Source organism: Trichechus manatus, unplaced genomic scaffold (genome assembly GCF_000243295.1).
Source record: "Trichechus manatus latirostris isolate Lorelei unplaced genomic scaffold, TriManLat1.0 scaffold00007, whole genome shotgun sequence".
Classification (NCBI taxonomy): domain Eukaryota; kingdom Metazoa; phylum Chordata; class Mammalia; order Sirenia; family Trichechidae; genus Trichechus; species Trichechus manatus.
In genome coordinates, this window is record NW_004443943.1 from 21984604 (window position 1) to 21995978 (window position 11375).

General features: G+C 47.5%; 1 protein-coding gene across 1 annotated transcript in view; it reads right to left on the reverse strand.

Annotated features, from left to right (window-relative positions):
- The window catches only part of PDLIM1 (PDZ and LIM domain 1), a 48034-nt gene extending 40485 nt beyond the window's left edge, over window positions 1–7549 (reverse strand). The window contains exon 1 of the mRNA XM_004369960.2: window positions 7367–7549. Within this exon, the coding sequence (XP_004370017.1) occupies window positions 7367–7462 (96 nt within the window). The 5' untranslated portion in view covers window positions 7463–7549. The remainder of the gene's footprint in view (window positions 1–7366) is intronic.
- Window positions 7550–11375: the final 3826 nt, after the last annotated feature.

Consider the following 11375-nt stretch of genomic DNA (forward strand, 5'->3'; position numbering starts at 1 on the left):
AAAAAAAAAAGGTTGAGAAGTTAGAGGGCTGACATGCTGTGGGGTTGTTAACCAATGTCATAAAACAATATGTGTACTACTGTTTCATGAGAAACTATTTGTTCTGTAAGCCTTCACCTGAAGTACAATAAAAAAATTTAAAAAAAAATTAGGCCCTGAGTTCTTGGTCAGGAACTTCGCCTCCTACGAGGCCACTGCTCAATCATTTTTAATGTTTATGGCCCTTACAAAGAAGGCACTGTAATATACATGAGGAAGTACACCACAGACCTCAGTTACGGATGAGCGTTCCCACTCACCTGCATGAGGCTCATAACAAATCAACCACTACAAAGGAGATCAAGAGCTGTACAAGAATTACCTTTTTAGTCACAGGTTTTCATGGATATACTAAGTTTGGGACTTGGCTTGGCTGCCACTCTCCAGGCTGGTCATTGGCTGGGCAAGGTGGCTCTGTCCACTACTACTCATCTTCATTTGCTACAAAAACTGTCACCAAATCCTCTCCTAGTCACCCAGGCAGGCCTTCCTCAGGCTAATCCTTCAACTCCTCCCTTCTGTTCTCCACTGTCCACATGGACATGGTATTCCATAGCTGGACTGTCACCTCTCCCAGGTGAGGCCACGGCTTCTGGCTTTTCAGGGAGAGACAAGGCAAGGAGGGGCTGCTCTCTGGGGTGCTCTGCGTTCCAGGGACACTAGGGCCAAGGCCACAAAGCAGCTGGAAGGCCACCCCAGCCAACCCTCAGGGGCACAAGAGGCTCTGAGATGAGGAGTGTGGGAGGGTCCTCACCCTCATGTGGCTGCCTGCACCACCACTAGCACTTTTCAGAGCTCTGTGCTGGGTAAAATTATTAGCAATGAAGTACTGACAGTTATGGCTTACCAGGAGGCAGAATACAGTGGCTAAAAGCTAGCCTGGGAGTCTGTCTGCCTGGCTTCAAATCCCAGCTCTACAATTTATTGACTGTGTGTCCTGTGTCCCAGTGTCATGGGTTGTGATGAATACAGAAAGGGGTAACGCAAGTGCATGCCTAGCATAGAGTAGGCACTCAAAATATGTTAGCTGCTATTAATATATGATTATGGCATGGCAAGTAAGACCACAGGCTCTGAAACCAGACTGCCCCAGACAAATTCCAGCTCTATCACTCACTAGCTGTATGATGCAGGCAGCTAATTTCTAAAAGCTAACTTCTCCATGCCTCAGTTTCCTCATCTGCGAAATAGGGATCTTAATTGTACCCGCCTCATGAAACACTTCTGAGGGTTACTGAGAGGATATATAAAGCACTTAGAGCAGTGCCTGGCATATAAAGAATCCTATGTATGTTTTAACTGTGGTTATTATTACATGCAGATGAAATAGACATTTCTCTAGCGGCCCAGGCAGGCGTTTCTCATAAAAATCTTCCACATGTACCTTAGGGGACAGTGAGTTTATGTTAATGGGGGAGGAACAAGTCAGAAAAGGAGAGTGAGAATGGTTGCACAATTCAAAGAATGTAATCAATGTCACTAAATTGTACATGTAGAAACTGTTGAAAGGGTGTATGTTTGGCTGTATATATTCTCAACAACAACAAAATAAACTTAGATAAAAAAAAACTTCCACGTGTAAATGGAGGTCCTTGTGATTAGTAAAACACAAATTCATCTGAAAACATTCTTGAATTCATCGCACGTTTTCTCAATCAATACATGGTTAAAGGTGCAACTAATACCATATAAGGGCTGAGACACATTTTAACAATAAAACAAACTGTTGCTGTTAGCTGCCTTCACGTTGGCCCTGGACTCATGGAGACTCTGTGTTACAGAGTAGAACTGCTCCATAGGGTTTTCTTGGCTGCATTCAAACGGTTGGTTTGTTCGCTCATTTTTTATTTTATCTTTACAGGAAATTGAGCCCCAGAAAAGGCATGTGACTTGCCCAGGGTCACCAAGTGAGGTGCACAGGATGGGGCCCCAGCATGAGCCCCCGCCCTGGACACCTTACCTGGCACCATACAGATGTCCCAGCAGCTTCCTCAGGCTTTCCCCTGACATGTACTAGAAGTCAAATCATCATTTAAAATTGAATTTGCTGACATAGCCACTTATGCTCATTTCTAAACAGCCTCTCCCCTCTCTTTTATAAAGAAGTTAAGAAGTAGTTCAGTCAATGAAAAGCTGTGTAAATTCAAATAAATTACCTAACCTCTGGGCACTTGAGCTTCCCCCTCTGTAAAAGGCAGAGAATAGCATCTTGCTTCTCCTCCGTCGAACAACAGTAAGGTAGGGCCTAGAGAACGTGCACAGCTTGGGATCCAGCCCTCACCTAGTCCTAACACAGGACCAATTCGTTGGTGCTTTCCCCCAGGCCTGATCAGCCTGGAGAGTGTGAGCTCAGTGGTTAGATGATAATCTCATCTCACTCACCTGCCAGACTGCAGTATCTTGAAGCCATTCTTCTCCCCTCTCCCCTCCTAAAGATAAACCAGCAAGCTTTATCCAGGAGGCTGGGTAGGGCAGAGGGTATCTGGTCAGAGGGTCATAACATGGCTTGGCGAATTTCATTGCCCCTGGGCTCAGGCATTCACTTATGTGTGATTGCCTTTGATTCATCCTCTTCCTCCTTTCCCTTCAGGTCAGCTGTGATCAGCTGAAGCAGCTAGTATTTCCCAGGTAATCAATTTCACAGAATGAGGGAGTGCAGGGCAAGGGCTATTAATGCATAATGACTCATTTTGGACATGTCTTGCTTTTCACAATCTGACAGTCAAGCCCTCCCTGTTCTTTCAACCTTTAGGACATGATGTAATGTCCTCTGGAAATAACACTTAAAAATCAGAAACGACCCTCTTGCTACAGAGTATCCATTATTAAGTACCTCTTGTGATACTTAAAGGGGCTCTGGTAGCGCAGTGATTAAAGCGATCAACTGATAACCAAAAGGTTGGTAGTTTGAAACCACCAGCAGCTCTGCGGGAGAAAGATGTGGCAGTTGGCTTCAGTAGAGATTTACAGCCTTGGAAACGCTATAGGGTCGATAACTCGACAGCACTGGGTTTGGTTTCGGTTGCGATACTTGGGAGTTCCTGGGTGGTGTAACTGGTTAAGCACTCAGCTACTAACTGAAAGGTTATATAAGTTGGAATCAATTCAACAGCAACAGGTTTGGTTTTGGTGATACTTGAGTAAAAGCGCACAGCAGTTCCCATAAAATCAAGTGGCTCTTAGGAAAGGCTCCTCCCGGACTCAAGTGGGCAGCTCCTCCAACTTAGGGCATCCCCTTATCTCTGGCCCCACCCCTTCCTGTCTTTTGTCAGTTGCTGGGAGAGAAAAACAGTCAACATAGACTGAGCTGCAATTTTGGCTTGGGTGTGGAATGGGTTCTCTGAAGGCTTCCCTTGAAAGCAACTAGAGGAAGTAAGAAATCAACATGAGAAAAATAAAATAAAGCTCAAGGAGATGGACAACTGTAGATTTGGAGCAGGGCTCACTGGCAAATATGTGTCTGGATTACCAGGGAGTTCAGGGTCGAGGCCTTAAATGAGAAACTGGGAAAAGAAGAAAACTAGCTTATGTCCATTTAAACGTGAAAATCTGGACTGAAATGTTAAGTTTGTCACAATAACAAAGAGGACAACACTGAGGAGCGAAAGAAGCTATTCATAAGAAAACATGTTCTGTATGATTTTGTTCGGGTGCAATGGTGGTGCAGTGGTAGAATTCTCCCCTTCCACGTGGGAGACCCAGGTTCCACTGCTGGCCAGTTCACCTCATATGCAGCCACCACTCATTTGTCAGTAGAGGCTTGTGCGTTGCTATGATGCTTAACAGGTTTCAATGGCGCTTCCAGACTAAGACACACTGAGAAGAAAAGCCTGGTCATCTGCTTCTGAAAATTAGCCAATGAAAACCCTGTGGAGCATAGTGGTCTGATCCACAACAGATCACCGGGTGGTGCAATGTCAGGCAGCATTTCATTCCGTTGTACATGTGGCCTCCATGAGCTGGGGGCTGACTTGATGGCAGTGAACAACATGATTCTCTTCAGAAACAAGCAAAACTAACGTATAGTGTTCAGGATCATATTTAGGTGATAAAACTATAAAGAAAAGCAAGGAGGCGATTATCGTAAGTCAAGGATAGTGGTTAAGTTTAGCGAGCTTCTAAGGTGCTGCAATGTTCTATTTCTTGACCCAGGTGGCGATTATACAGGTGTTTGCTTTATAATCATTTCCTATGCATTTATGTTTGATGACCTTTTTATGAGTGTTTATTTCACAATAAAAAAAAATAAGTTAAAAAAGAAAAAGGAAAAAAATTCAAGTACACAAGATCAGAGAGTTATATTCAGAAGCTTTAGCAGTTTAACACAAGACTTCAGCCAACACCAGAATAATTCATGCAAGAGAAAGTAAACACAGTTATTTAAATAAAAGGCGCTCCTCTCTCAACCTAATTTTATGGTTTGTTTTGGTGTGGAGACTCAAAGTCTCCACATACAAAACCATACAAGCAAACTTGATCTGCCCAGGAAAATAAATGTAGTACACCTCCCACCCAGAAGATGTGAATAACTCTGTCACTGCTCACACCTCCTCAATAATGTCCACTGTTTACAGAGCACTCCCGCATACCCTAACTCACAGCCCAGGGCTGGTGTCATCCTCATTGCAGACATAAGGAAGCTTAGCCTCAGGAGTAGAAGGCTCACCCTGGGTACAGCGCAAGTAAGATGCAGAAACCAAACCAGCACCAGATCTCAGACCCCCCACCCCGGGGGGCCCCTTCAAGGAAAGGACTTTCCCATTCCCAGAAGGTGAGCAGGCCCACATTTTTGGCACATGGGAGCAATGAGATAATGAGAAAAGTAAATTCCTACCAGCATGAGGACGTCCTCTCCTCTGAATCATTTCCACTCTTCCATTAAAGTACTTGCCAAGGGTCGTTGTAAAGATTAGCTCTCCCCCTCCTCCCAAAAAAAGAGATTAGCTTCCCTCACCAGACCATGAACATCTTAAGAATGGAGCTATGTCCTCTCATTTCTGGGTCCCTAAGGCTTTGTATAAGGCCTCTGGGTGGGAAGAGCTCGGCTGCTAACCTAAACATTGGCACTTCAAACCCAACCAGGGGAACCTCGTAAGAAAGGCCTGGCGATCTGGTTCTGAAGGGTCACAGTTGTGAAAACCCTATGGAGCACAGTTTACTCTGATACATATGGGGCCACCAAGAATCAGAATCCACTCAACAGCAACTGGTTTGTTTTGGTTTTTAAGGCTTTGCACAGTAGCACATGGTATCTGCTCATTAAACATGTGCTGATGAATGAATGAATATATGAAGGTACCAGCTAATGCATTCACAGCCTGGTGTTCCACACCATACCATCATTCCTGCACAGTGCCATTTGCATTAAGATTTTTAAAAGCAGCTAAAACGGCAGGTGGTAACTGCCCTTTTAATAGATTGCCCATGCATCCTCCACTACTACAAAAAAGGTTTCACCTCCTATATAAATCTCTAAAGTGGAGAGGGCTGACAGGTTAATTATAGACACAAAGAGCAGGGGCAAATGGACTATGAGGTAAGCCAGTCTAAATGAGCAGAGGCAATGCTTTCCCGGGGCAGGCATTTATTAATAAGCCACAAGGATTTACCCACACGGCCAGGTTCCACTCTGTGCCAGGCTTGGGGGTGGGGGTCTAGATCTGGGGAAGGCACAGTTCCTGCGATTGAGGAATTCAGCTGATGGCTGGGAAGACTGCGTGTACTTGTGAGAATAATCAAAGAAGTCCTGTAGGACAAGATGTGCAGGTGAAGGACAGGGCCAAGAACTGGGGTACCTGCTCCTTTTAGGAGTGAAATAGAGGAGACCTCCTGACATGGCCAGGCCCACCTGGAAAGAAGGGTGGGTAGGATTGGGGCTGGCAGTGAAGCCAAGAGAAGGCCTTCTCTCCTCCTGCACCTCCTTCCGTACTCCTGCAGCTGCTGGAGGCAGGGACTTCAGTTAAAATGACCTACAGCCTGCTCAAGGAAGAGGGGTATTTAGAAGATTAGGGGTGGGGGGAGCAAGTTTGAGTTTCCTTTCTGAGTCAGATGGGCCCAAATATGGGCAGGGCGTGGCCACCAACGGGTGGGCTTCTGCTCCCTTTCTTAATTCGGTCAAGAAACATTGATGTCTTCCCGGTACAGGCACTGAATGTGGCAACTGGCAGTGGGACATCAGCTTGTGTTTGGACCACACTAGATGGCCATCAGTTGAGAGCTCGGTAACAAAAGGTTGTTGGTTTGAACCCACCTACCCAGCTGCTCCTCGAGAGAAAGACCTGGCGATCTGCTCCCGTAAAGATTACAGACTAGAAAACCCTATGAGGCAGTTCTACTCTGTGATCACAGTCATATGGGGTCACTGTGAGTGGAAATCATCTTGAAAGCACCTAACGACAGACGGCCAAAGCCTGGGCCTACACATTTCCATCTCTGAGTCTGGGTCTCCCTGGGGATTCCACTCTATTTGGGGGTGATGGGTCTCGTGGTCCCAAATCGAACCTGGGCCGTTCTAAACACATGAGGCCCCTTAAGTTTTCAAGCACACACCCATATACACACAGTGTGGGATCCCCACCCCACCCCACCCCACGCCAGTACCAACTTATTCATCCCCTGGGGAAAAACGGGTGTAGGGTGATAATCCGGGAATGGCTAGTGGAAAGACGGAATGTCTACCACCCGCAAGAAAGAAGAATGACCGAGGTTATCTGGAAATTGTTTCCAATACTCTGCTTCCCTCCGAAAGGCAGACCGGGCTATGGGTCAAGTCCCACGAGTGGAAAACCAGTTGTTTCGGTCGTTGTTTTGTTAACCCCACCTGCCACACTGTAAACTTCCCACCCATTCCACCTCACTTTCCAGGTCTTTCCTGCTGCTTCCAAATCGCTTTATGCCACCCTAAGTCTTGAAAAGAACCGGGAAGTCCCATCTCCTAGAGTGAGCGACCTGCGGGGACCCTCATGCCCTCGCGGGTTCACAAAGCGGGTCCACACTCGGGCCGCGCTTCCAGGGAGCAGGAACGAAAACTGCCCTCTTCTTGCTAGCGGACCCCGCACGTGCGCGCCGGGCCCCGCCGGCTCGCTCAAGAACGCAGCTCCTGGGAAGCGGCAGCGGGAGAGGCCGTCCCAAGACGCGCGGAGAGCGCTCAGCGCACGGTGCACCCGCCACACCTGGACGCGCCGCTCGGTCCCGGATCCGTCCCCGGCGCCCACAGCCGCCGTCCCCGACAGCGCCCGCGGAGACCCAGGCTTCCTAGGACTCTGGGGCGCGCCGCCCTCCTGCCCGGGAGCGCCCCGCTCTCGCGCGCGTCCCAGACTGCCCTTACCCGGGAAATGGCGAGCGGCTGCTCAAAGTCCTTGCCCCCGACAAGGCGGAAGCCCCATGGTCCCGGGCCCTGGAGGACTATCTGCTGGGTGGTCATGGCGCAGCGGCAGGCGAGACAGACGGGGTAGGACTGGGGTGTTGGAGAAAGAGCGCGCGGCGCGGGGCTGGGAGCCTGGGGCCGCGGCGGGAGGAGCGAGGGCGGGGGCGACTCCGCCCAGGCCGCGTCGCTGCCGCGCGCAGAGCCTGTCCCCAGTCTGCACCCCGCAGCCGCTCCCCGCCCCGCCCGCCGGCTGAGGACTCGGCCGGGAGTCGGAGGGAGAGAATTCCGGCTCCGCGTGGGACCCCAGCACTACCTCCCTCCTGTCCCTACCCAGCCGCGCCGCTCCCAGCCCCCCTGCTGGCGCTAGGTGAGAGGGCGAGTTCTGTCCGACACATCGCAGAGGAGATAAATAGGTATTCAGTCCTTTTTAAGAGTTTAAAAATGTTGTGCAAAGTCAACACTCTGAAGTCAGCTCCACTTTTCTACTAGCTTTTTGTAAATGATGTTTAAAAGGAGTTTTCGTATGACCTCATTGGATGCTATGAGGCAGTAAGGGCCTTTAGCCACATCTTGCAGATGAAGTAACTGAGTCTGCCTGAGGTTAGAAGACTTGCCTGAGGCCACACATCTCCTCAGTGGTGTGTTCGGATCACTGCCCCAGCTCCCTGGATAGACAGCTCCACACAGGAACTTTTCTAATGCTAATAAAGTCATAGCACGATTTTATAGGACTTCCTGATCTTGCTGGAAACCTTTCCTCCAGGCTAGAGTTGCTCTAGGTTCCCACCTTCCCAACAGTTCATGGACAATTTAAACCTCAAGTCTGGGGCAGGCCAAGGGTTAAGTGCATGGAAAGGGCGCTGGGCCGAGGCAGAGGACCTGGGTTCCCAGCCTGGCACTAGCCCTCTATCTGGGCTCCCTGCTCTCCTCCCCCTAGAGTGCATTTTTCTGGCTCCCCAACTTCCTGGAAGTAAAAGCCGCAATCCTTAAAACTCCCATAGAGTTATCCACAGAATGGTCCCAACTCCCTCTCTGACGTCACCTCCTCCTGCTACCACTGGCTCCTTCACTCCAACCACACTGGCCTCCTTGAACCCGTTCAGGGTCTTGCATTCTCCATCTGTCTGGAATACCCTCCTCTCAGACGCCCCCAGGGTTATCTCTTTGTTCCTGTTCTCTTCTCAGTGAGGCCTTCTCTAAGCACCCTATTTAAAACTTGCTGTCTAGAAGGGAGCCCTGATGACGCAATGGTTAAGCACTTGACTGCTAACGGAAAGGGGGAGGGGGAGTTTACCAACTCACAAATGGCTCCACAGGAGAAAAGAGCTGGCTATCTACTCCCTTTAAGATTACAGTGTGGGAAACCCTATGGGGCAATTCTACTCTCACATAGGGTTGCTATGAGTTGGAGTCCACTTGAGGACACACAATGCCCTCAGCTTTCCCTGCTTTATTTTTCTCCGTTGTATATATCACTACCTGACTTAACCGTGTCAAGGAGCCCGGATGCTGCAGTGGTTAAGCCCTGGGCTGCTAACTAAAAGGTTGGCTGTTTAAACCCACTGGCCACTCCACGGAACGAAGATGTGGCAGACGGTCTTGGAACCGTATGGGGCAGTTCTACTCTGTCCTATAGAGTTGCTATGAGTCGGAATCGACTCAACGGCATGGGGTTTGGACACAATCTATAGGAATCCCTTTGCTAGTTCATACCCACCCAGAGGTGCCTCGAAAGATAGGCCTGGAAATCTTCTGAAAGGTCACAGCCATGAAAACCCTATGGAGCAGTTCTACCGTGCAATACGTGGGATCACTGTGAGTCGGAATTGATTCAATGGCAACTGGTTTGCTTTCTTGGTTGACATATTATTTCTTTAATCTGAGAAAAAAGGTATAGAGTTACAACCAGTTACCAACCGTCAACACCAAAATTGCATTCTCTTTGATTAACATTCTGTTGATTAGAAAACATGCTAGTGTTTCAAGTTCCTGCCAAATTTTAAGGACAATCACCAAATTTTGATTCTGCCCTTAGATGCAGAGTAGTTTTGAGTATTATGTGTCCTTCTAGGAGAAAAATGTTGAAAAGCCACAACTCTGTGCTCCTTAAGGGCGGGGACTGCCTGTCATTCATCCCCAGGTGTCCTGGGTCTCACATGGACCTGATACATAGTTGTTGATGTTAGTTGCCATAGAGTTCATTCAGATTCACGGCGACTCCATGTATGCAGAGTAGAACTGCTCCATAGGGTTTTCAAGGCTGTGACTTTTCAGAAGCAAATTGCCAGGACTGTCTTCTGAGGCACATCTGGGTAGGCTCCAACTGCCAACCTTTCAGCTAGTAGCTGAGTGCTTTGTGCCACCCAGGGGCTCCACAGCAGGTGCCGATACATGTTCATTCTGTGCAACATTCTAATACAGACATAGGGCATTAGTGCCTTAGTGAGGTGTGTGTGAGGACATCTGTGTCCTCAGTTGCTTCATTGTTAAATGTTCTCAGTTGCAGTCTGGCTCTTCAGAGCAGGAGCTATGAAACAGTCCATCCATTCTGGGCACTGATTCCAATGATATCATTTAAAAGGAGAAAAAAAGCTGTATGTACAAAGATATGTATAGCAGCATTATTTATAATGGCAAAAACAAAACAAAACAAAACTGGAATCAACCAATAACAGAAAAGTGGCTAAATATGGTACGGTCATATGAGGGAATAGAATGCAGCATGAAACTAATAACCAGGAAGACTATGGGGAGACAGGAAAATGTGTTTTCAACATTTGTAAAAATGTTGCATCTACCATGTTAAAAAATAAAAACTGTGTATACCTATTGATAAAAATTGGGAGAAAGTACAAGAACTAACATCATATGGGAAATGGAATTGGGGAGTTTTTTTTTTTTTTTTTTAATGAGTTCCTCTAAGGATGATGTAAAGGTTTCAAAATAATAAATAAAATGATCTCAGCTTCTGGTGATAGGGAACCCAAGGTTGAGTAAGGATATTTGTTGATGTGTTGTGCGATTGTTAACCATTGTCATAGGGCAACATGTGTAGTAACTGTTAAATGAGAAACTATTTTGTTCTGTAAGCCTTCATCTTAAGTGAGAATAGCAGCACAATTGGAAGAGCGTAGTCAATGTCACTGAACTGTGCATGTAGTAATTTTTGAAATGGTGGACCTTTGCCTATGTGTATTTTCAACAAAAAAAAAAAAAGGTTGAGAAGTTAGAGGGTTGACATGGTGTGGGGTTGTTAACCAATGTCATAAAACAATACGTGTACTACTGTTTCATGAGAAACTATTTGTTCTGTAAGCCTTCACCTGAAGTACAGTAAAGAAAAAAAAAAAAAAGATCTCAGCTTCTCCAATTGGGACTGAATGCTAGTCTTTCTGGGGGTAGGGAACCTCATCTTCTATCTTTTTTTAATCTTCCCTGTTCTCCCCTAGCAGCTAGTTCTGAGTTGGGCAAACACTGTGTACTCAGAAAATACCAGCTGACTGATTAATGCTCTGACCCCCGAAACACAAGCACCATATGTATTTATCCGTACTCTCCAGATCCCTCAAACTGACTCCTAGGATTCTTGCCCAGTCCCAGTCTAGTGGCCTTAAACAACCTCTCTGAACTTCAGTTGCCTTGTTATTATTATTATGCATTCCTTAAAAGTTTGTTGACCTAAACAGCCTCTATCAAATATCCGGGTAATTTGGCAGGGGTGGGGAGTAGTAGAGGAGGACAGAGAGAATGCAGAAGAAATGGAAGCAAGGCAGACAGGAAGAGGCCAGAGGAGCAGTGGTCCTGGAAGTCAGGGGCGATGGTGGGTCTCTCCAGATTTCAGTGCAGTTTTACAGTGTGGACGGGGTGGGAAGCCCTGCCGCCCGGATTCCCCCAAGCCTGGCCTCTGCTGGCTGGCAACCCCCAGACCCAGGGTGCAATTGTTAGGACCCTCTAGATCCATATGTGGAGG